Raw genomic sequence first — 25254 nt, 5'->3', positions numbered from 1 at the left:
ATTCACAACAAAAATGTTTCTGCCCAGGTTGAAGTAATGACAGCCATTTTGACTCATTGTCTCCTGTCAAGGAAGTTATTTTTCTGTCTCTTCCCATTCTTTGCCTGCGTCAGCCTTGCAAGCATCTTCCATCCTCCGGTGTTTCTGCACAGCTTTGCTCTTCTCCTAGGCTGGGAAAAAAAAAACCTCACTGATTTTTCTTTAAGTTGTTCTCCTTTATAGATGTACTGAGGACCTACAATGCTCATTAGGCTGCAGGTTGATTTTTCCAATACTGTCTAAAAAATACAAAACAGAACCAGTAATACCGTTAAGCCCTGCAGACTGGCGTTTGAGGGAGTCCTTAGGACCAAAGAGAAGCTACTCAAAACACCAGCTGATTTCCCCAGTATAAATGTTTTCTTAAGGATATTTGGTGTCTCATGGCTCCTAGGGAAAGAGTGCTGTCTGCCAAGGGTGGATCTGAGACTTTGCCGGTTAATACTATTCTTCACTAGATGGAGCGCCCTGGCCACGCTGAAAACCTTGACGAGCGGGGCTGGTGGTTTATCACAGTAACTGATAGTAAGCTGTCAAATCCTTGTTCTGTCTCTGTCTCATTTGCTGTTGTTAAAGAGATTTAAGGACGCCAGGCAAATTTTTCTCAGTGGAATAAAACTTGAGAAAAGCGCAGTTTCTCAGAGATGTCGCTCGCTGTGAGCAAGCTCTTGGCAGGAGACGCTGCAGGTGTGGAGGGGCAGCACCCTCCTGCATTTTCATCCCCGGCAGTGTAGCTAAATACCTTTTATCCACTGGGAAGCTTTAGACTGCGCTGACCTTAAATAAGGGGCGATCTAGGTGTTCTGTTAGCGTTACAGGCTGTGAAGTAGCGGGGTTTTTTATTTCAGCTGTGTACCTGCATTTTACAGAAAACAGAAATGGGCACTGCATAACTATTCAGCATGGTCAGAAGAACAGAAATCCCCTCTCCTTGTCAAAGCCCCTCTTCTGTATCAGCCTAGAGCGATGCTGGCTGCGTGCCATTTACTGAAGCTCAGGTTCTCACGGCTATTTTGGATCAATCTGACTCAGCCAGGTGAAGGTTTGTCAGTCCCTTTTCTTCCTCAGTAATCACATCCATCTTGGGGCCGAGGAGCTATGATAGGTCTGAGAGGTGAATTCCACCCTGAGTGCCTCTCGTGCCTTGAACCCGGGTCCAAAAACCAGAGGAGAGACAATACCAGCTCAGCCCAGGCTGGTTCCGGCACGCGGAGTTGCCACGCAAGCCTGAGGTTTAGTGCGTGCTGCCAGCGCGAGAGCTGGAAATGGGATCCAGGGCTTCTGACACCGGTTACTCTGTCCTCTCAGTTCGATTTTTCAACACCATTTCTGCTGTCTCATGAGAAGAAGAGTAAAACTTGGGGCAATCGGTTTATTTTTTCCAGTTGTTTCCGTGCTAATGACACAGTGCCATGTTGTTATTCCAAGTGCAAATTACTTTCAATCAGAGGGACATGGAGTTTGTGGGTTTGGTGGTGTCCCTGCTGCAGTGAATGGCCACTTGCCTGTTCAGTCCTGTCTGGCTTAACTTCTTGCAAGAGATTTTGGAACCGGGTGCCCTGCAGTACCTTTTCTCTGCTAGAAAATTGCCATCCTTATATGACATTATTCTGTGAGCAGCCTGCTTGAGGCCACTGCTGTAAAAATCGTTGTGTCCGGCGGCACTTTTCATTGCATAGGCTGGGGTCAAAGGTCAGGGTAGCATTTGGGCTTCAAATAGCCCCTTGCTTGCTTGATCGTTCCCCTAATTCTTAGGCTGAAGAGCTTGTGTGGCTGAGGCTGGAAGGTAGCGAACGTATGTCCTGGCTGTGGGCAGATCTCCAGATCGCCTGCTAATTGGCAGATGATGTGCATTATGGATTTAATTATTAATTGCTTTTGTTTCCCCGACTCTCTTTTTTTTTTTTTTTTTTTTCCAGGAAGTGGGATATCAGCACGGTAAAACCGTGTTTAATGTCTGGTGCAGGAGTGGAGTCCTTGACAAGATGCTGAGAGACAGACAAGAGACTTGCAAATCCAAAACTGAGGTAAGTGTTCGGTTTGAATGCAGCGTTCTGCAAGGGCTACTCGATGCGCGCCAGGCCGCAAACTGCGTGGAAACTGCCAAGAGTGAGAATGATCGATGGCATTGAGTCCTTGTTGTGAGCTGCGGGTATTAGTTAAAAGCATATTTTAGGCAAGAAGAGGTATGATCAGTTTTTGAGAACTTCTGTCCTTGGGCCATAGCCTTGGTGATTGCGGTCCTGCACTTCTCTGATCGTCAGGTACGAGCGCAGCCGAAGCCTGCTCTGCCAGAGCCCAGGCTCCCTCATCTCCCTGTCCGTCCCCGCTGCCTGATGCGTGCCCATCCGTATCCTCAGCAAGTACGATGGGGTCTCTGAGACCCCAAGAGCCGACGTAGCGCTCTGTAGGGCACTCTCCTGTTGCTGTTTCATTCTAACAGGTTCTTGATACTGTGTTTGTAACCTGGAATTGTTCATGACAGAAATAACCTCGAAGGAAGGCGGGATGCTCACCAGTAACCAGCGTTTTCTGAGACGCGTAGCTGATCTCTACTTCTTTACATGCCCACCTTTCTCTCCTCCGCTGTGTGAGGAGACGGCAGGCTTGAGGGCAGTACGTGCTGCTGGCTGAGCTGCCTTCTGCGCCATGCGCTGGAGCGGGGGCTGTCACTGCCCTGCAGGTCCTGGGAGAGGACTGTCTGTCATTTCCAGCGATGCGCCATGCTTGTACCCATCGCCTGAATGCGCATATGGACTGCCTCCTTGAGTAGTGCTGGGTAGGCACAAGTAACTTTTTAAGAATTATTTTTCATTTATTCTTGTGCCAGAAACTTCAGGTGCTACCTGGATTTCATTCTTGCGAGTAGATACTGCTCTGCCAGGGCAGCGGCGCTCTCCCACCGGCTGCCCAGCGCCTGTCCCGGAGGATGTGAGTTGGGGTCACTGGCACTGATCTCGGCCATTGCTGGCTTTCAGGATGTGACTCAGGTAGTTCTCGGATGCTTCCAGGGAACCTAAATTGAACCCTTGCTGGAGATGTGTTTTTAGATGAGAGTTAAAATCCCTGCAAAGTCAGATTTCATGCTTTGTTGCTTTCTCCCTCACTGCTCTATTAGAAAAGGCATTTCGTAGAGCCGTCGTGGGAGCTCCGCGGGAGCTTGCGGCGCTGTCGAGGGACTGGGTTTCACACACCTTGTTCTGCCCACTTCAGCACATGCGAGCGGTTAATGTGCAGTGTGGTAAACGCCTGATTATGGCAAATCTATAGGCTACACGGTGTTGCTGTGTGTTTGGTCCTGTTAAGGTTTCTACGTGAAAGTAGGATAAAATTATCTTGGTCTTACAAGTTTAAAGATTGAGATCTGCTTCCAGAGTTGGTTCCTAACTCAGTGAGCTGACTGAATTTCTCGGCGGGGAAGTTTCAGTTGTTTTTAAGAAGCAGTTATCACTTTTTTGAGGACTTGGGTACAATATTATCATATATTGCCTTATTCTTACCTTCCTTTGAATTCCTCTGATTTAAATCCCAAGCGCTACAAAAGGCTTCGTGTTTTACCCAGTAATTAATCTTTGTCATTTAGAGATCGGGAAATGAGCAGTAATGTTTTAAGTGATTGCGAGAATGTATCGTAAGCAAGTCAGTAGAGGTGAAAAATGACCCTGACGATTTGCGGCTCTTTCAGAGGTCGCTGGTAGAGCACTTTTGCTAGGAGTGGGACAGCGTGAGCAAGGAGAGAGGAGGGGCAGTACTTGCAGGCACGGACGTTAGCCCAGCGACGAGGGGTGGATGACGCCCACGGCTGAGCTGGTTGCCCGAGACCCCCGTTTGTCACTGGACAGAGGTGAGCTCTGTGTGGTGTGAGTCACTAGATGAAGCAGAAGTGGCTCCGTTGGGATGAGATGAATGGCACCGTCTGCTCCGGCCACGCAAAGGGAGCCAAGGGGACTGGCATCAATGGCTTCCTCTCGTCAGACGAATCCCACCCGAGCTGCCTGGCTGGGTGGGTGCCTTTGGGAGGAGCGCAGAGGACTGAGCGTTAGGGGAAACGGGCTGGTGAGCTGAGTGGCCTGAGGAGCCCCAGAACGCATGGGCTGGTTATTTCTTACTGGGAAGGTGAGCTGGACTGGGAGATACACCAGCTGAGCTGCAGAAGGCGGGCCCCCATTTTGCCCCTGACTCCTGGTGTTCAGACTGGCTATGTGTGTGTTTGTATTGACAGTCGTAGGAGATGTCAAGGGAGGGAAGACTCTGTGTGTCTCGGGGATGGTTATACATCCTATTTAGAATCATAGAGTCACAGAACGGTTTGGATGGGGAAGGGACCTTTCAAGCCCACTCAGTCCAACCCCCCTGCCAGGAGCAGGGACATCTCCAACCAGATCAGGTTGCTCAGAGCCCCGGCCAACCTGGCCTGGAATGTTTCCAGGGATGGGGCATCCACCGCCTCTCTGGGCAACCTGGGCCAGTGCTCCACCACCCTCAGCATAAAACATTTTTTCCTAATATCTAATCTAAATCTACCTCCCTCTATTTTAAAACCATCACCCCTTGTCCTGTCACACCAGGCCCTGCTGAAGAGTTTCTCCCTGTCTCTCTTATCAGCCCCCTTTAGGCACTGGGAGCCGCTCTCAGCTCTCCCCGGAGCCTCCTCTTCTCCAGGCTGAACAGCCCCAGCTCTCTCAGCCCGGCCTCACAGCAGAGCTGCTCCAGCCCTCTCAGCATCTGTGTGGCCTCCTCTGGACCCTCTCCAACAGCTCCACATCCTTCTGATGTTGGGGGCTCCTGAGCTGGATGCAGCACTGCAGGGGGGTCTCACCAGGGCAGAGCAGAAGGGCAGAATCCCCTCCCTCAACCTGCTGGCCACATCATCCTCTGACTTATTGCTAACTGGTAATGAGGTCAAACATATTCTCTGCTGTAACAAGTGTTTCTTTTAAAGAAGACTTCTTTTAACATTGCCCTTATACGGGGTACGCTAATCCAGGCTAAGATTTCATTAAATCGTGATATTACAGCTGTGCACCAAGCAGCATGTTGAGCATTTATCACAGTCTCCCCTGGTTTTTCTGGCCTTTCAGCTGCGCTGGAGATGGGGTCTGTCACGTGCTTACTGTATTCGCAGCCTCTCCTTGTATTTCTGTGCGTGCACCTGATAGCACGGCAGAAAGTGCTGATTGCTGAGATGCCAACAGGATTGAAAATAAGGGGTTCAGGAGAGTGACTCACTGAACTGCCCGTGTTACGGAGCGGGGACCATCACCTTTGTGTGTTCCCCACGCTGACGCTGAGGCTTGGCTCCAGGCTGTACTGCCAGGGCCTAGGAGGTCTCTGCGCTTCCTCTGGAAACTCTGGAGTCCAGTAAAAAACAAGATTTTTTTAAATCTGACTTTTGTTTCAGTAGATTTATTTCTACAAAATAACAACTGTTGTGGGCTCCCACTGGGGTGTTTGTCTTTTTTTTTTTTCTTCCCCTTAGTCCATTAGAGTCACTCAAGTGCTTCAGCTCTGCTCTCTTTCCGGGATAACAGCTGATATTTTTAACTTGCGTTTCATTAGCGGAGGTTTCATGCTCCCTGTGTTTTAGTTCTTCGGCTATTTCTGGAGTGTTCAACATCTGAGAGAGCTGAGCGCGGTTTCTTATCATCTCGTTTCCGTGTCGTAAGCATTGAATTTTTACTTTAAAACTCCAGATATTTAATTGTTTAGATGCGTTTTCTTTGCTTTCATCCTTCCATCACTGTTTACCTTGTCTCAAAAATGCAAATACTGAAGACACAAACAGCAGGAACCTTACGCAAAGTTCACTTCACCAGCCCTTCCTCTTCGCCAGCACAGAATAATGCAGTACCCGTAATTGGATCTCCTCGGGGAAGTTTTGTCTGCTGAAGTGTTATTCATAGTCAAAGCTAAATATAATCTAGCAGACTACAATAGTAACTGTCTTTCTCTTCTAATTTATTTAATAAAGATGGTGCCGAAGAGAATACTGTCCTCCTTGGGAAAAAAGTACCAGCAGAAAGGCTTTAGAGTAGGTTTCAAATCAACCCTGAGATGCTTCGTTCCCTTGCATTAACTGATGGAGTGCGGTTTTGTCCTGAAAAGTAGTAAGAGGAGGGTTTTAAATGTTAAATTCCTGTTGCAAAGCATCAGAGGAGCGTAGGAAGGCACCTGGTTTCCCACAAGTGGCGTGCCAGCCCTAGTGCAAAGACTTTGGGGTGCAGCTGCCTCACCAAGTATCCTCAAACAGCCTTACCCGCGAGATCGCCTGTGTGTCGGCGGCGTCACGACCCTCCCGTGGCTGCGGTCGCTCTTACCGCTGCCTTCGTCCCTGTCTGTCCTCACCTCGTCTGTGGGAGCACGTGGGCTGATGGTGCTTTTCCTGAGGCACCTTTTGGGGATGCTCGCTGCAGGATTTTGTTCAGCTGTTCGTACGGGATGGACTTTTGTCCCCTCCAGAGCCGGTGCTCCCAGGGACAGCCTGGCACGTGTCTGCCTGGGCACTGCATGCCGCTGCCATGTCCGCTTGGTAAGAGCCCGCATTTTCAGAGTGCAGGTGATTGCCTCCAGCGTTGCTGCGTCTGCTTGGTGGCCGGAGTTCGCACATATCCCTCACTTAGTCCTACGGCACGCTGACTCACCCTTCTCAATGGCTCCTTAATGGTCAAACCGAGCCCTGAGCTCCCTGACCTCTCTGTATTCTAAAGCGTGTGTCCCAGGCCACTGCTGTTTCGTTCCATACGGGTATTTTTTCATTCCCTCTGGGCTTTTCTCTGTCCCCTGCTCCCCACCGGCTGTTTGTCCTGGATCTGCACCTTGCTCTGGCTGCACTAAATCCCATCAAAAGTTCGTTGTAGATTAAAGGTCGACTGGGAGCAGTCTGCTGCGGCCGTAACGGGCTTCTGCTGTGACCCCCGTGGGGGCTGTATGATTCACGGTATCACTGTTCTTGCCAGAAGAGCAAAGAATTGCTCATAAAAGCCCTGAGCTAGGAAACTGCCCTGTCTGGAAGCACGTGGGCAGGTCTGTCGCAGCAATTCCCGTCAGCCTAGCGCAGATAACACGGATAACGTGCCCCCTGCCAGCACTTCCCCGTCTCTCCCCTCCGGGGCTGTGTGCTGGTGTACCAGTTAACATCGCTGGTTTAAAACAAGGTGAGGGCTGCTCAGGTTTCCATCTGGTGACCTTGCGCCTGGCCCTGAGGAGGCAGGTCGGGCTGCTCATGGCGCTGCATGCTGGAAGGCCAAAATGCCAAAGTTGGGGTTTATTAGAAGAGAAACTGGAGCAGGCAGCTTCTCAAAATAGAGAATGCTCAACCCACTGCTTGAGCGAGACGGAACAGAAATAGAAAGGGTTTATTGAAAAGAGGAATTACAGTGGGAAATGTTTCTCACTGCGGGCAGACCGTGTACCTCAGGCTCTTGCTTGGCGCAGCACCTCCGGCTCCACGGCTCGTCAGGGTCCCGGGTGGGTCCTGGGCACCCCCATGCTGCGCTGCTGCCCGCTGGTCCCTGCAGCCTCCCGCAGCGTCGCTCAGGGCTGGACCCAGCGCCGTGTCCCACCTGGGCACTGGGGCCCCTTCTTCTTCTCCCAAGGGAAGGCGAAAGCTCCCTGGGGCTGCACCTGGCCCGGCCGCTCCCTCTCACAAAGAAACAGCGATGAAGAGCAAACGAGGAAAGTGAGTTATCACGGAGTCCAGACCCTCTGGTTCTTGTCTTTGTGGTCTTTTCTATAGTTTGCTAAATTTTTAATAAGGCTTCTTGTTGCGTGGATGGAGAAGGAGCCGTTAGAGGTTGTCCCACTGTTTGCCCTTGGGAATCCCATCTCTGCCACCAGACCTGCATCAGCAGAGTCGTTAGGAGGTTACCCACTGAGGAGTAACGGCTTTTGAGGGGGCAGTCATGGAGAATTTGTGTGTCCGGAGCTTTCTGTCTATTCAGTGCTATTTCTCTATGATAAAAATGTTTGGATTTTTGTGTGTACTTGTTAACATACCTGTACCTACGCTGTGTTTCAGAACATGACCTGCCCCACCACCTCTTTTACGGACTTGGCAGAAATCGTGTCCAGGATCGAGCCCGTGAAAGCACCAGTGGCAGACGGTGAGTGGGGTGAGCCAGCTGCGCTGCGGAGGCGTGGGGAAGGGCAGCGAGGTCGGGACGGCCACGCTCGTCCTGTATGCTGTGTCTAACTGCTTTCTTTTAACACCTTGCGCTGCAAATTGTGGCAGGCCAGGGCTGGCTCTGGTGTCGGTGAGCGAAGCTGGCGGTGGCGGGCTGTCCCCTCACTTCCTCCAGAGCCTCTCCCTGCAGGTGTGCCCGAGCCTGCCCAGGCCAGACCCTCTGCGTTCCCCTTCCTGCTCTTTTCTCCGGGAGAGGATGGGAGCCGAGCGTTCCTGCCACGGCAAGACGTCCATTGCCAGCCCTTCCCTGCTGTGGCTTCCCAGTAGGAGTGATCCCTACCCAAGGGAGCCTCGTCCGAGTGAAATAACACGCGTGGCGCCTCCTGCAAAGACCGGCTTCCACTCTCTGTGTGCTGGCCCATGTCCTTGTGACGGCTTCGCTCTTTGGTCCGTGCCCTTTTGCAACGGGAGGAGGCTGATCTCAAGTGTTCCCTGCTGATGTGAGTAGGATCTGGAGTCGCTCAGTGGCTCCGTTGCTTTTTGCACGCTCCTGTTTCGGGGAGCACTAGTGAACCGATGAGGAACGTCTAACAGCTCTGCGTCTTTACACGGAGGCACTCGAGTGCCTTGTGCCTCAGCCGAGCCCTGCGGAGCCGTTCCCCGTTAAATGCCGTAACCGGAGCTCGCTTGACAAAAAGGATCAGAGCTTTGCAGGCCTGAGATCTGCGAGCGTTTCACCACTGCTAGGACTCTTTATAAACAGTCTGTCCCCTCCTCCCAGTTTCTTGTTCTGGCAGAGGGAAATCTAAAGTTAGCAGTCCTCCCATCTGTGACTGTTTGTGGAGATGTCCCTGTGGTAATTTGAAATGCTAATTGCAATCATATGCCTTATGAAGAAAATATTAATCAAACGTGGTTGGATCAGCCGTTGTGAATAAGAACGAAGGGCTCGTGTGTCGTGGTTGTTTAAGGCATGGGCGTTGGGACCTGCTGACGTTTAACCAGGGAACTGGGACAGCTCTGTCTCCCTTGTATAGTTTTGGATCCTCCGTTAGGAGGACCTGCTTTCTCCTGGGCAAGCCCTTGAGCATGAGTGTAAGCAGGGGACACGTCTTTCCAAAAGCAGATCAGGTGAACGCTGGGCTAAGGAGGGCCTGTGCCTGGGCATTTGGGATGGGTGGGTGCTGCGTGCTCCTCACGGATGCTGAAAGCTGTTGGTTGTGGAGACCCCAGAGGGGGGGAGAGGGAGGAAGTCATGCACGTGGGTGCTGTGGCTTGAAGGACCTTTTCTGTTCATGTTGTGGGTGACTCCATGTGCTGCCTGCAGGGACCTTGCCCGGTTTTTGGTGGGCAGTGGCTGTGAAGGCGTTCCTCTGGACGCAGTGTCACCTCAGTGCCTCCAGAACGGTGTCGCTTTGGCTCAAGAGGTGTCTGGAGCTCTCAAGGGAAGCGGCCTGTACTGGGGTGAGCTCAGACAGAGGGTGACACCTCCGCGGCCGTGGCTGCGTGGCTGTCAGGTGGTTCCTTCTACCTGCTGCTGAGCCTCTGGGTTTGTCTGCTAGTGATGGGGTGAAGATGGTCCGACTGCTTTTGTTCCGTGTAAGAAAGAGACAGAGTGCTTCTTGGTGGCCTGGCTGTGAAACAGCACTGTCAGAGAGGGTAAAACCTTTTTTCTCCCTGGAATTCCCTTCCTGAGTGAGATCTCGGACCTCAGGGATTTAGAAAGGCTCTGACCTGACAGCATAGCACAAGTCTCAGGCTGGGTGGGGAAATTATGTCAATAATTTTGTTCTAAAGAAAGAAAATGACAATGATCGTGTTCTGATGGACTGGGCAGCCCAGGAGAGGGGGAGGCGGCAGCACGAAGGGTGAACGGCCCCAGCGGGCAGAGGCTGGCAGAGCCGGGGTACGGGTACTGCCGGTGAGCGCGTGGGCAAGCGTCTGTAGGAGACCGGGAGCTCCTTTCCACAGCTGAGCCACTGCAGTGTTTGTGGCCGTGTTTGTTCTGCATCCAAACACTTCCCAGACTGGGATTTCTGTCTTTGTTCGGCTGGAATTGCATTTTACACAGCCAGGGGAGCTCAGGTGCCATCCTGCGAGGGTGGCTCAGCTGCACCTCTGGTCACGCTCCCACCCGTCAGGGATTTCCGAGGACTGAAGTAACGCAGGCTCTTGGGGGATGTCCCACAGCAGGTTTTGTGTCCCGTTTTTGAAAGCAGCAGTGCTTTGGGCTGTCCCCACGGCCAGGTTTGCTAGCGTGAGGTGAGGTGGCGCACTGCCTGGAGGAGGTACGTCGCATAGCAGAGCGTTTGTAGCAACGGTCATTTGTAAAGACGACTCGGGAAAGAGAAGAGTTAACAGTGGAGTGAAATACGGCGTCTTGCATACAGCTGGAGCAGGAGACATCCCCAGGCCTCTCAAGGGACACAGTTGTGGGGCACTAGGTCACCCTCCACACCTTTGCTGCTTAAGAAGGAGTTTTGTCAAGAGGCACTCATGCACCTTAGGCTCTGATCAGCTGCCAGATTCCCAGATTCACATCGAAGCCCTTCAGCACTCCTGAAACAGAAACCGATTTGCTTCCCGTGTGGTGTGTTACCTGCAGAAATCGGGCTGTAGAAGAAATGCTGAAAGCTGCAGCATCACGAAGCAGATCCTCGGCGTGAGGAGCGGTGCGCGCCCTTCCCGCTGTGCACGGACTCCCCTGCTCACGGGAGGCTCGGCTGCCTTCCCCCAGGGTCATCCCTCTGCGCTGGCTCGTTCTCACGCTGCGGTGGTTGGGTATCGGTGTGTCGAGCAGCGCAACGAGGCCTCCGTCCCTCTTGATGCTTCTGGGGGTTCTCGTGGCGTAAAGGAGCGGTTGTCCCTTGAGCTCAGCCTCGAGCGGGCAATGGAAGGTGATCAGCAGGGACGCCTTCTGTTCTCATTGCCCTCTTGCTCTCCAGCGCCCGGAGCTGTGTGAGGGATGTGAGAAGGGACATCCTTCCCTTCTTTTTTAGCACCTGTATAAAAAACTGGTAAATGCGGAATAGTGCTCGGAAAATCGAGGGGCTTGGTTTGATGGTAGTCAGCTTCGCTGGGGCTGTCAACTGCAAACTATTGGTTGTGCTGCCTGTTGCTGTTCGAGTTTCCAGTTTCTCCGGTGTGTTTATCAAAGATTAGCAGCGATGTTTTTAGTGTAAGCTAATGATAATTCTCTAATACATAGTAAAAAATATTTAAAACCAAAACCAAAAAAATATTTTTAAAAAAGACCCAATGTCTTTAGTCCTAATGTTCTAGCCATTGGTTGTCATTCTCGTGTTGGAGGAAAACGCCGTGGAACAGACTGTGCTGTTGTCTTCAGCAGGGAGCAGATGCTATGGACTGTTCCCAAAAAAAATGCTTCATCAAGAATCCCGTTTAAACACGAGCCACTTTCTTCGTTAGTGGGCTAAAAACCAGGGATTGCTCCAGCGACTCCAAGCGCTCTGGAGTTAACTGGTGAACGTGGCAGAAGACCTAGCGTCAGGCAAAAATGCCTTCCTGCCATTTTAATGCCTTCACTTGCGTTCTGAAAAGCCGCGTGCCAGAAGCCGTGCGAAGGGAAGGTGGCCGTCTGCCACGCGCTTCGCTTCGCTGCCCGCGGGCCCTGGTTTCGCGCTCGGTCGGGATGGGGCTCAGCAGCAGCTGCTGGCGCGCTGGGTGATGTTCTGGGGTCGACGGCGGGCGTCTGCCCTGGCACGTTCCTTGAGGACTGGGCTGGTGTGGGAGTCAGTCCTGTTCGCAGGTGACAACCCTGACCCTAAAGTGATCTCCAGGTGCTGGAAGGGGCGTTGACGCTGCACTGATGCGTCTCTTCCCTTGGGAGTGGGCTCTGGTGTTGTTACTGGGGGCTTGGTGGCATGTCCTGCTGTGTGCACAGCTCTGGAGCTTCCCTAAATTATGTTAATCTGCTGATTACCAGAGAGTGCAGGTGGTTGTGCCCCGTGGAGTGGAGGGGAGTGTAAATGTCACTGTCCCGCGGACCAGAGACTGTGAGACACACAGTTATCATCTCCGCGCCAGGACGAGCTCGCCCTGTGCCTGGAAGTCCCTGTTTCCAGGGACTGAGGTGTCCGGGAGAGCTCGGATCGGTAGCTCACAGCCGTGTCTCCTGGAGGGATTTTCCAGGCCTCGTCTGGACTGACACTGATGGGTGGGAGACAGCAACTGTTCTGTGCAGAGCGTTCGCCAGGGAACGTCTCCCCGTTGCCAGAGGTTGTGTCCCCTTGGGCCGGGCAGCTGAACCCAGCAGCGCAGTACAGACAGTTTGCACCTCGCTGCTCTTGCTCCAGGCTCTTTGGGTTCTGGAGGGCCCCAGGACACCAGTTCATGTACTGGACAGAGTTTATTTTGTGGTCTGGTTGGAGTAGTCCCAGTTCAGTGAGCTGTGGAGCATTGGCCAGCAGTCACCCTGCCCCGCGCCAGTGCTCGGTTGAGACAACTGTCATTGCTCTGCCAGTTCTCTCTGCCTCTCTGAGTGCCAGTTAAACCAGTGTTTTGTCTCTCCTCTCTCTCTAGATGAGTCAGACTACCAGACTGAGTACGAGGAAGAAGTTCTGGACAACCAGAAGGATGATTATATCAATTTCATAAGCAGCCAGGTTGAAGAAGATTCTGACTCGGTACGAACTGCCCCGTGGCAATGCCCGTGGCATCGCTGAGCCCCTGTGAAGGGGGTGTGCCGGGCGCGAGGCGGGGGTGTTGGGAAGGAGAGAAGCGCCTGGAAGGGACTGGCTGAGGAAGATGCTGCAGAAATAAGTTTGCTTTTCGTGTAGCACAGCCACTAAATGATGCGTGCTCACCTGGTTCAGGTCGGTCATCTACAGCGGTGCTGTGTGTGGCAAAGCCTGGCCACGGTTAAAACCTGGCCACGCAGCTCCGTGGGTTTGCGCAGGAGGTGGGTCAGGGCTGGAGAGCTTTCGGCACGAGGAGAAGCTGAGGGAGCTGCTTTCTCCAGCTCGGAGGAGAGGAGGCCAAGAGAGGATCTCCCTGCAGCTGCCTGCTGGGTGGTTATGGAGCAGACAGCGGCAGAGATGCACAGCAAAAAGAGGTGACAGACACAACTTGTGCTAAAGGAAGGCTGGGAACAGGGGGAAAGATTTCCCAGTAAGCTTGGCTGAGAACTGCAACAGGCTGTGCAGGGAGATGGTGGAAACTCCATCCTTGCAGACACCTGAAAACCAAAACGATGCCCTGAAGAACCAGATGTGGCATTAGGGTTGGCCTGCTTGGAGCAGAAAATTGTGTCACACCCTCCAGAGGTCCCTTCCAGCCAAAGCTGTTTGATTCTGCGGGACGTCAGGTCCACCCTGAGGAAAACTGGGAGGTCAGACTTTTCACAGCCTGAGAAGCGAAGCTCTGAAGGGTCGTATCCTTGCCGCCCTTACTCAGGTAGAGCGGCCGGCAGGTTTGAAAGGTGGAGCTGCCCGTTGTGTTGGACATGAACGGTTTCTCAGTGGGAGCACGTGAGTGGTTTGGGAAGGTGCCCGCCCTGGGTGGCTGCCCACGTGAGGCTGTAAGATGGCTTTGGTGTTCTGGGAGAGGAGCTGGAGAGATGGCGCAAAGATTTTGTTTGCTGGGCCGATCTCCAGTGGGTAATGGTTGGTGCACAAAGAAGTGGAGGGAAAGAAGACAGACTTTATCCAGCTCAGAGAAGATGCTGAGGAATGAATTTGTGCTTTATTTCTTTTTTTCTCCTTCAGGATGAAGATACGCAGATAAGGAAGCGCAGGAATGTCCCCAGCGTGGATGGCCAGGCAAGCAGCACGGGAGAGCCGGGCTAGCGCGCAGGAGAGTCCGACCTCGCGGGCTGAGAGCTGCAGCCGTTGTACCGACAGCAGCCATCTGTATTTATGGAATATTTAAAAAAGCCAAATCAACATCTAGTGGAAATTAAGCAAGCTTTCGTCCTCCCTCAGACACGGTCTGGGGCATTCAGCTGCCAGCACCAAGCACAAATACCCGCATCGCGCCCCACCCCTCGTACGGGTGCCAGTGGGAGCGGCCGGTTATTGCCCACGCCGAGACTGGCAGAGGGGAAACGTGCTGGGAACGCGCAGTTAAATGCTGCCTTGATTTTTGCTGCTGTATGTTCTAGTCGCTGTTTTTCCTGTGAAGGCCCACAGAACGACGGGATGCTATCCTGCTGTGTGCTGAAAAGGCTCCGAGCAGCAGCACAGAGAGAGGGAGGGGTCTGTGGGTGAAGCAGCGTTGCTTTCTTTTCCTGTGATCAGGTAACTGTCATTAACTCCTCAGTGACTTTCAACCAGGCATTCGTGAGCAGTGCTCTGACAGGAGCCAGTCCGAATGTATTTCAGGTGAAATCTAGACCTAAGGAATCAGTCAGTGTGGGCAGTGGCTGTGGAGCCGCTATCAGCAGAGCGTTTGCTGACGGATCATGGAGCTGACACTCGCCGGGCAACTCGGGAGTCACTACTTGGCTGTATTTGCCCTGTGAAATGAAGTTATTTTGCTGCATTGAAATGTCTGCGTGGTTCTTTGTGTTGGGGCCCACAGAGAGAAGATTGTCAGCGTCTAAGAGCCCACCTTGCCTCTGCTCGTGTCAGACTTGCAGAGAAACACACGTGGTTCTCAGTTCCTAGCCCCAGCAGGAGTCACTCGGTGCGTTGTCAGGTGCTGGGAAAATCCTCCCGTGCCCTTCCCCTCTGCGGCCGCAGCAGTCGGTGTGAGCCGGACCGTGTTCGCAAGTCCCCCCGTGCTTGCTACTCTTGTCTCACATCTGTCGTTGCCGATAGCTCCGCGTGGCTGGATAGGCAAGCTAATTCTTGCTTTATGTAGACTCCTCTGCTCAGCACCAGCTCTAGGTGCTGTTGCCTTGAGGGGATTTGTCATTCGACAGCGCCAAAGGCGCTGCTCCGAGCTGCCTCCTTTGCCAAGCGCTCCTGGCCCTCCGATGGGAAGTGCGTCAGCAGCCGGCGGCGATGCCTCCAGACACGACCAGAGCTGGGCAGCACAGCTTTGAGGGCAGAAACGTGTTTGGTGGCACCACCGAGGACCGCGGCGGTTGTAAGCATGGTGAAGTGTGACCTGATCGCTGCAGTTACCCTCCTCTCCCACGTACTCCCTCCTGGCACAGGCTCCTTCCCTGCTGGCGCCACCTCACGTTTTCCTCCAGCATGTCTGTGACCGTGCAGCCTCCACCAAGGGAGGCCGTTCCTCTTACACAAAACGGCGTTTTCACGTGTCAGAGCCTCAGGGCAGTGTTTGCGGAGGGACTCGCCCTCCCCTCGGTCACTTCCATCACCTGGCCGGCCGTCGGCCTGTTCCGAGGCGATGGAAGTGATCGGAGACCGTCCCTGCAAGGGTCACCCAGGTCTTTGAAGCAGGTTTTGGTTAGTGCAGTCATACAGAAAATGTTGCAGTTGCTGGAGCTTGTTCCCTGCTATGGAGAAGAATCAATTCTTACAGAGAAAACTTAAAAATGGCATTTGAAGTGGAGGCAGAGCAGCCAGCAGCGGGGGCTCTGTGGAGGCACAGGCTGCCTGTTGGGCTGGAGGTTTCATTTCTGCTGAGACTGGTTACGGGGCGGTGTTGGTGCCGGTCACGGAGGGCTTGTGAGCTGGGGACGCGCTTGGGCAGGCTGGGAGTGAGGGCAGGTGAGCGCCCACCTGAGCGCTGGCTGCTTCGTTTGCGCAGAGCTGCTCCGAGCGATGCGGGAGGAGCGCGTCTCGCTCAGCAGCGGCACAATTTGTTTTTCTGATGGGGAGATGCAAACCAGATGTGAGTCCCTTCAGTGTCTGCACTGACAGGGGGTCACAGCACAGGAACCTTCCCCTGGGAAACAGGAATCGGGCTGGTCCTGGAGATGACCGAGGTCCTCTGGTTGCCCTTACCAGCAGCCTTCAGCCTGCGATGGATAGGTTTAAAAACAAAAGTGCCCTCAGCAGAGGGAGGATCAGACCCCCTGACGATGGGCGGGTTGTTGCTGGTCAGACACCTGCGTTACGCTTCCCATGGCAGCCGCCGATCCTGCGTCTTCCCTGTGCCCAGCTGCCGAGCCGCCGGGGCAGCACGGTTACAACCATGGGTTGTTTTCCAGAAGGATGACGGATCAGTCAGCCTGGACCAGCGCTTCCTGCGCAGCTCTGCCGGTCCAGGAGAGCTCCTCCCCTCTGTTCAAACAGGTCAGTCTCTTCCAAGTTGTGTGTTCTAACTTGACCCTCCCCAGCAGCCAGACTCGCTCCTGCAGCCTGGGCTCGGGCCGCTGGGCTCGTGGCTGCACAGGTTGACGGAGTCGCAGAAAACAGAAAAATACTGAAATAGGGGGCTCCTGCGTGTGCTACTATTTGCTCTGTGCCCTGTTCCACGGGGAAATGGCACTGGGTTCAGATGTATGGAGACAGAAAATAAACCTTCGATGTGCGACTGGAAGTCTCTTCTAAATAATTGATCACAGCGTCCCTCCCCAGCTGCGCTCTCTGTAGCCGAGCCCTGGATGCTAAAACAAACTTTTCTGGGCAGAGGAATGTAACCGCTTACGGTACAACTTTACAAGCAAAATTGTTTTTCCAGTTTGCTTTGCTGCTGGCTGTGGTCTGCCCGGTCGGCCACCGCAGGGCCCTGTCCTGGTTCGGCCCCATCCTGCACTTACACCACGTGCATCCCGACCGTCCTGCCCCGCGTGCGCAATTCCACGTTGGGAGGTTTTACGTGGTCCCTGCGCCCTTGGACGCCCAGCGCTGTGCTGAGGGGTTGGTGCTGGATCCCCTGTTCACACCCCGGGGCCCACAGCGACAGCCCCGTTGTTGTGCTGGAAACGCAGCAGAAGGGTGGTTTGGAAGAGCCCCAGTCTGCCCGTCTCTGCTGTCCCAGCCCGGGCCACTGTCCTGCCGGGCCTCGCTGGCCCAGTGGGTGCTGGCTTCGGCTGGAAACCGCCTGCTCTCCCTGTGACTTCTTCATGGGGGTGTGACATCCCTTAAAAGACAAAGTCTGACCAGAAGCTCGATGAGTTTGGCTGTACTGGGGGAGAGAAAACAGCTGCTGAGACCTGAAGGTTTCATCTCGGGTGAAGAGGACACACAGCAATGCCAGACACAAGGTAGCAGGACCAGAGCAAGGTTCTAGGGGACCACGGCCGTGAGCGGCGGCTGCAGGGGGAAAGGGTCCCAGCAAGGCCTTGGCTGTGACACATCTGATGGCTGCCGGCTGCTGGGGTAAAGCCTTGAATGCGCTTTCAGAAACATCCCAGTGATGGATTCGCAGTGGGTCACGCACCGGTCCTGCTCGCTGGCCCAGGCTGAGCCCCTCCAAGCAGCCGGCGTGGAGAAGCGGGGTGAGAAACGCCCACGGGCGCAGCCTGCGCTGCCCAGGGGCTCTGCCAGTGACCGTGGCTGCCGCGCTGAGGGGACAGACGTGTCCCGAGGCGGTGATTTGAGAACCAGGTGCCCGCTGGAGAGGTGAGGCCATGGAGGAGGGAGGGTGTTTTGGGGAAATTTGTTTGCAGGACTCCAACTCTGGCCCCAGTCCCTGCAGGGGCAGGGCTGACAGCGTGGCCACCATCCATGCCTGGTGAGGGGCTGCCGTAGCTGGGCCTCCTGACCCCCCGTGCTGGTGAGCCGTGGTGCTCCTGTCCCCGTGGGCCAGCACCGTGCAGGTGCTACAGCGAACAGCTCTGTGCAAGTAACGAACTTAATTAGTTTCTTTGTTAATGTGGCCTCCTGAGCTGTTCAGCTCTTGGGGACAGCTCCAGTGGCGTTTGGGAAGAGCCAACCACCATTGCCCGTGCGGCAGCTGGAAGCACCCACCCAAACTCTCCGGGAAGCCTTGCCCAGGCAGGGGGAGAGCTTTGACCTCCTGCCGCACAGCTCTGGCTGTCGCTGCTTGCAACGGCTGCTGCTGCAGCTCCTCGGGCTTCTCGCCTGTACGGAGCCGGTTGTGTCCATGCAGCCCCTCGGGGCTTCACTCCCCAGCCAGGAACGGCCAGGGCTGCGGCAGGACCCTGCGATGCTCCTTCCCTGGCAGACGTCATTCTTGCTGTGTGTTGTTCCAAAATTATTCTCATCTTATTTACTCGTGCTCCCCTGACCTCCTCCGATGTGTGATTTTCCCTGCGTGCCGCCTGAGGACTGTGTTTAAGCTGTCAAGATGCGGGGGCTTTACTGTGCCGCTGGGTTTTACTGTTGCTGTGAGTAAGAGCCGGTAATAAAATCAGCAAACGAGAAACACAGTAAATATTTTCCTCTCCGGCAGGCGCTCCGCGAGGCCGGACCCGCGCCCGCTGCTGCCCGCAGTGCTGAGAACCCTCCCGAAACGCCGCCACGGGGTGCAAGGTTTCACTGTGGGACCGTGGCTTCCAGAGCGGAGGCAGTGGGGTTGTTAAGAGGCTGTTTGTTTGATGAACGCAATTTTGTGATGTGGGTTTTGCTAGTAGAAGGGCACCCGTTAGGTGTCCCTTCCTGGCCGACGGCTGCTTCCTCGCCCGGGTCTGGCGGGTTTGTGTCCACGCTCCTTGTCCCCATCCCCTCCTCAGGTCACTGAGGGTCTCACCCTTTTTTTCCCCATGGCCTTAATTTGGGTTTTGGTTGAACAGCGCTGACAGGAGCTGGCGGGGCCTGCGCCTGCATCCTGTGCCCAGGAACTCCCTTGGGAAACAGGGACAGGGCGCAGCTGCCCGCGGGCGCGAAAGCTGGGAAATGCCGGCCAGTCCGGCCTGGGGACATCCATACTGGGCAAGTCAGCGCTGCCAAACCCCTTCCCTGGGAGGAATCAAGGCTTTTAGGGGAAACGGTAGCACTAGCAAAAGCAGTAAAAGCATTTGCCTGTTGTTAAAAAAAAAAAAAAAAAAATCATCATAGGGAAAAGCAAAGCCAAAGCGATATTGATGCCCATCCTGGGTTTAGAAGCGAAGATACCATAAATCTGCCTGTGTGTCAGGATTGTTCTGGAGCCATGCTGCACGCTGCGGGAGCGGCCCTCAGCAGCGTTCCCAGCGCTGGGGACGCACCTGGGGCCCGAGCGTTCCTTAGCGCAGATGTGGCATTTTCACAGGTAATTGGCAGAGCCACCGTCACCGCTCTCCGTGGCTGGCACCAGCGGGGATGGCTCTTAATTAAGCCTTGCTCCGGCAGGGGGTTATGGACAGGAACGAGCTTCCTGTCACGAAGCAGCCGGGCTTCCAGGTCTGGAAAGGCAGAGGTTTATCCGTCAGGAGCGATGGTTTGGTTTGACGCGGCCTCCATCCAGAACTGCTCCGTGCTGAGCCCACGACCCCTGGATGGCACGGGACACCCCCAGCACTGGGCAGGAGCTGGTACCCGTGAGGTATGAACGGCATCGATGCTGCTGGAAATGCTTATTTTTGGAAACCTTGTCCTTAGCCTGGTGTCTGTCAGGGAGGGAAGGCTCAGCAGCTGGCGCGGGCAATGCTGGCCTCGCAGGGATGAGCGCCGCTCCGTGCTGTAGCACTCCTGCAGTGTGTAACGTGGGATCAGCAGGAACACCAAATGTGCAGTAATTTTAGGTGTACCATAAATGACACGCTTTTCCCTCGAAGGCGGCGCACCGGATGTGATGCCTGACCCCGGAGGAGTGTGTCAAACACGGCCGCTGCCTCACTGAACAGCCCTGACCCGCCCGCGGGGGCCAGGCAGGACGGGGCAGCTCGGGGCCGTGCCCGTGCTCGAGCGCGGTGCTGCGGGGAGGGCTGGGCGGGCGCGGGTGGCCCCAAATGCCCCGGTTACCCTTGGCGTTGATGCCAGGGTGCTCTGCGCCCCACGGGCTCGGGGAGGCACAGCCGGCTGCTTTTCGGCACTGGCTGTGCCCCCAGCTGCACTTCCAACAACTACATATTTTTTTTTTACTGCATCTGGGGCGCATGTGCATCCACCTCTTCATGGGCTGAGCTGTGAAACGCTTTCTCCTCGCGGTGGCTAATGGCTGCCTGAAGGCAGAGGCGCTCGGTGGCGGTTTTCAGCCAGTCGCTGCCGTGGCTGGAAGGGTTTCTGCTCTTTGAGTGAGCATTGCCCAGGCTGTGCGGCGCGTCGGCTCTTGCGTGGCTGGATGTGGTGGGGAAGGATGTGTGTGCTGGCTCTGTCGTCCTCGGCTTCGTCGTTCTCAGTCCCATCTTGGTGCTTTCCCCTCTCCTGCCGGTGCGGGGTCTGTTCCCCCAGTGTGTGACCGGGCTGTCCTGCTCCCGATTTAGGTGCTGAATGAGCTGCAAGTGGCTGGTGGGTGACTCCTCTCCCCGCTGTGAAGCTGCAGGATGCCAGCCCGGCTGGGACATCCCCCGAACTGCTGCTCCGTGGCTCAGCCGTGGCACTGAGTCACTCAGGGGCTGTAAAATCCCTCCCCACCGCTTGCTTCCTCACTGGAAATAGAAAGCTTTTAAGGAAGCAGAGATCGGAAAAGCTTTTAGAGCGGGGCTGGCAAAGTGGCGCGCCCCCGGGATTTTAGGGGTAATGAGGCAGGAAAGAGCTGGCGAGCAGGCGGCCGTGCCGGCTTGCGGATCGGTGCCTGGGCTGCGGCCGAGAGTGGCGGCGTGGGGCTGCGCGGCCCAGCCAGCCCTGGCCGCCTGCGAGGCTCCCGCGGGGCCGTGCACCTGTAGCGAGGCGCTTTTGGTCCCCGAAAGCAGAGGGGAGAGCTGAGCCTCGCAGGGGCGGCTGCGGTGACCGTGCCTCTTGCCGGGGCTCCTCTTCTGCGAGCAACGGCCCTTTCAGTGCGCTCAAAGTAGCAGGGAAGAGGTTTTTCAAAGTGCCCAAGCACTGCCACGTTCATGGAGGCGGTGGCGCCGCGGCCGTTCCTTGGTGCGAAACGGGCAGTGGGAGGAAAGCGCTTCTGCTCCCGGCCCTCGCAGTAAAACCGGGGCAGCGAGTGGGGAGTCTAAAGCGCTGGTGGGGAGGGATGATTTAAAATAGCACCTGGCTGGCGGGGTTGGTAGCACCCTGCCAGCCCCCGTCCCGTCAGCGCCAGGATGGCACAAAGTCGGGGAGCCGAGCCGGTCACCGAGCTCTGCACAGCGGCTGCCGGGGAGGCTCTGCGGGAGGACAAGGCCGATGCGTGCAGCGCCAAGTGGTGCTGGGGCTGAGCATGGTCCCCGCCGCAGCCACGGGCTGGGTGGACGCTGGAGCCTGGGCACGGACTGGGCATCAGGGCAGCTCCGCTCCCATGGCTGGAGCCGAGCATGGGGCTCTGCAGGGACCTGGCTACGTGGTTTGGCGTGCTGGGAAGCAGGGTTGTTGGAGGCAATGCCCTTGGGGACCCAAATCCAGGCTGTGTCCGGGCTGCTCTGGGAGCTGCTGAGTTTGCACGTGAGGCAGGAATGAAGTGGAAGCACGGAGCCCCAGGAAAGAGGCCATCAGGTCCCTGCAGAGCAGTGCCGGCCCAGGGGCCCTGCACATGTCCCTGCCACAGGCAGCCCTGGCTCCCGCGGGACCCCCCTCCTCCTCCCCAAAATCTGCCCCCGGGTCGGCTGTGCGGATCTGCCAGGAGGCAAAGCGCCGTGTGCCGGGGCTGGCGTGCCCCAGGGGAGCCGTTCCCGGGGCCGCTGGCATCCTCCCCAGCACGCGGCCGAGCGGGGAGCCAGCGGGGCGAGCGCTTTGCCTTGCCAAACCAGGTCACGCTGTGAACCCCGGCGATGTGGCGGATGGGACTAAAAATACCAGCAGAGCTGAGCGCTTCCCCAGCAGCTGCGAAGGGCCGTGGCCTCGCCGGGTCGGACTTTGGCCATGGGATGCCCCAACCCCTGCCCCATCCACAAGGGTCACTGGGGCCCTTGGGTCCAGGGCTGATTTGGAAGCAGGTGCTGGAAAAGCCCTTCTGGGGCTGCAGATCCAGAATCTGCCCAAGAAAATGTCTCTCTGCGGGCGGTGTCAATAGGTCATCGCAAGGCAACTCGTACCCAGGCCCCCGCTCCTTGCAGAGGCCCTGCTGTGAGCCTTGGATGTCTCGCCTCCAGCCTGCTCAGAAAACCACCTCAGCTCCCCATTACTGACCACGTGTTAACAATTAGTGGCAGAAAATAACGGTGCGGGGGAAACGTAACCCAAGCCTGATGCAAGAACTCAGCAAACCAAGCGGTTTTTTCCCTTGGGAAAGAGAGCGCTTGTGTTTGTGTCACACACTTTCGGAGGGACGGAGCCGAGCAGACTGGAGTGCGCTGCCGGGACGAGTGTGACCGGGTCCCTGCGCCGCTGGGACGTGGGGCTGGCAGCAGGTCTGACGCTGGAGCCCGTCCCCACCCCCGTGGGGTGCCTGCAGCTCAGGGACTTTGTCCCCCCTTTGGGACTTGGTCTCCTTGGGGATTTCAGCCGTTCCCTCTCTGGCCGCTGCTCCTTGCACTGCAGAAAACCCGGAATGATCCCACTTTCCTCATCCTCTGCTTCCCATTTCCACACCTGGGGCCGGCGCTGTCTCGCTGGAGCGCTGCAAAAGCAACGGCCTCTGACTTACCTTCCCCTGATACATCTGGTTTTTTAGCATCCCAATTTTTTTGGACAGAACACTTCCTTTGCTCCCGTTTGAGAGCTGCCCTATTTTACCATTGCCAAGTGGAAAGGGGTTTGTGCACAGAAAAGATCCCAGCCGCTTTGCAGAATTTCTCTGCCGTAATGATTCACTGCCAGTCCTCCTCTTCCAGCAGCTGTACAATTTATCAGCTGTGTTTTGTGCTCATTTCTCAATCAATGCTGAAAACATTGATTAGTGTCAGGCTGGGACCAGCTCCCGCAGAATCCCTCTAAATCAGCTCTGTTCACGCACGGCGCCGTGTTTTGGAGACGGGCTTGCGGCTCTCCAGCCGCTGAATGCGGGCTTTATTGAGATTGTATAGCGCTAAATTTGTAATTAGAGTGTCATACGATATTAAGTCAAACATGTTGCCAAAAGCTAAGCAGATAATGACTGCGTGGTAACCTTTATCTACAAACTTGTAATTGTCTCAAGGGATGAAATGAGGCTCATTTGACCAGACATTTCTCCACCGCACCACACTGAAGGGCGTATTTTTAATCCTTGAATTCTGTATCCATTGACTCCCCTGTGTCCTCTCTGGTTTTCAATCTGAACGTCACGCTGGACCGACCGGCTGTGAACCGGGCTGAGCACCTCGTTAGCGTCCTGCCAAGCTGCGCCTCTCCCCAGGCTCCGAGGTTTCCAGTGGCGAGGGAGCGCAGCCCAGCGTGGCACACTCACGGCCCTCGGGTGCAGGTCACGCGGATCTGCTGATTCAGAAACCCCGCAGATGTCACCCAAGGTGCTCTCGGCCATTAGCAGACCAGAGAGTATTTCCTCAGCCTTGTGTCTCACATTCCCATCCTTTCTAAATGCAGGACACACCGAGGGCCTTGTCGCTGGTGATGAACCTCACCTAGAGATGCTGTGACTTCTCCGCGCCTGGAGATTTTAAAAATTCAACCGGGCGGTCCTGGAGCAAGGCTTTGGCATCGGTCTGCTCCCAGCGAGAGGTTGGATTACCGACAGCTGAGGCTGCTCCTGACTGAAATATTTTTATGCTTCTCTAAGTCTATGAAACAAGCCTGCAACATCATTAACATTTATTTTGTTCCTAACATATTTAGTGAACAACGTTTTGCTGGTCCTGGCTTTGCCAGAATGGATTTTCCTCTGCCCGTTTACCCTTCTCCATTGACATCCCTGCGCCGTAGTTCCCTGTGCTGACTGCTGCACATCCGTCAGTGCCTCTTGCTTTCCCCCTCTCCGTACGCACTGTCAATTTGCTGCCACTTGCTGTTTTCAGGTTACCAACGTACAGGATGGGCTTTCAGCCAAAGTTACATTTTCTCGACTCGGCAATATTCCATTTTCTGCCCTGTTGCAAGCTCTGCTCAGAGAACTGCTTCTTTCCCACCCTACACGGTTTTCCTCCTGATTGGCACCCTCGCCATGAAGTTTGTGAAGCTGCCTGGTTCCATCGGTGATGAAGAGACCACCAAGCCGGCGTGGCGTGACTGCGTGGCGCGTTGGCGGGGTGAATCCATCTCACCTTCAGCCTTTGCTCGCGGGCTGCCCTTTCGCACCGTCCGGGCCCTCCCGGTGCTCCCTCTGCACTCTCTCCAGATCTCTGCTAAAACGCCGCGGCTGTAGCTGGGCCAGGTCCCCCGGCGGGTGCCGTACCAGACCGGGGCACGATGGCACGGTCCCGTATTATTTCTCGCGCTGTGACGTGCACTTTTCCGCACAGCGCTCTTGGCTCCGGTTCAGCTGATGGTTTGCAGCAGCACCCAGGTCCTTTCCTGCAGAACGGTGATGGGCTCAGCTGCTGCCCATCCTCTTCTCCCTGCCCAACCCCCTCAGCACCCGTCTGATCCCCAGCCTTTGGGGGCTGCTCTGCTTTCTCTCTGCAGGGCAGCGTGGAAGGGGGGGCAGGGGCAGCAGGGATAACCCCCTCCTGCCCCACGTTCACACCGCAGCCGCTCCTTTCCTGTGCCCTGGGCTGTTTTATTCACAAATGTGCAATTTTCCATCTTTGCCAACAGGGTCGAGAGGCTCTGTAGCGCCCGCACCTTCATGCGATGCCCCAGCTGAAGCAGATGGCACCTATTTTGTCCCCTCTCGCCATGGCCAGGAGCTGCTGATGGCCCCAAATGCGTGTGCAGACCCACCTGGACCTCCCTGCGCTGCCCAGAGTGGTGCTGCGCTTCCAGCCCTGCCCAAGCCCATTTGCCACCAGTAACAGCAAATGTGCAAGACAACTGGAACCCATTTCATTTTGGTGCCCAGCACAGCGAAGGCTGGACATGGTGTGGGGTAGGGTTGGATGGGGCTTCAGGACACAGAAGGGACACAGTCACACAAACTCTCCTTTAGCAGCAATATTTATTTTTTTTTTTCCGCCTTAAGCGTAACACAGCCACTTCAACTTCTCTTCTGCTGTGTGGTACCAATGTCAGGACAATGTCAGGCTGTTATTTCACCAAACAATGAAATACTGAGCTGTGGATGGAGCAAAAACTGAGTAATCACCGAATCACTGAGCAATCCATTACCCTCAAGTCTGTTCCGGGAGCTGTTTCGGGAACCCCGACCTTGAGGAACCTCCATCATAAGAGCCAAGTCCTGCACCTCCCCTGCTGCTGCTGGGGGCCCTGGGAGTA

At 55.3% G+C, this 25254-nt stretch overlaps 1 protein-coding gene across 3 annotated transcripts in view; it reads left to right on the top strand.

Moving 5' to 3' along the window:
* Positions 1-14668, top strand: part of PNPLA7 (patatin like domain 7, lysophospholipase) — a 127383-nt gene extending 112715 nt beyond the window's left edge. For all 3 annotated transcript variants that reach the window (XM_086763494.1, XM_086763496.1, XM_086763497.1), the window contains 4 exons: positions 1959-2066; positions 8057-8141; positions 12704-12807; positions 13888-14668. In XM_086763494.1, coding sequence (XP_086619620.1) covers positions 1959-2066; positions 8057-8141; positions 12704-12807; positions 13888-13968 — 378 coding nt within the window. In that variant the 3' untranslated portion in view covers positions 13969-14668. The remainder of the gene's footprint in view (positions 1-1958; positions 2067-8056; positions 8142-12703; positions 12808-13887) is intronic.
* The last annotated feature ends 10586 nt before the right edge of the window (positions 14669-25254 follow it).

This window comes from Chlamydotis macqueenii, chromosome 20 (genome assembly GCF_036417535.1).
Source record: "Chlamydotis macqueenii isolate bChlMac1 chromosome 20, bChlMac1.mat, whole genome shotgun sequence".
Lineage (NCBI taxonomy): Eukaryota > Metazoa > Chordata > Aves > Otidiformes > Otididae > Chlamydotis > Chlamydotis macqueenii.
This window is presented reverse-complemented; position numbering and strand designations above follow the sequence as displayed.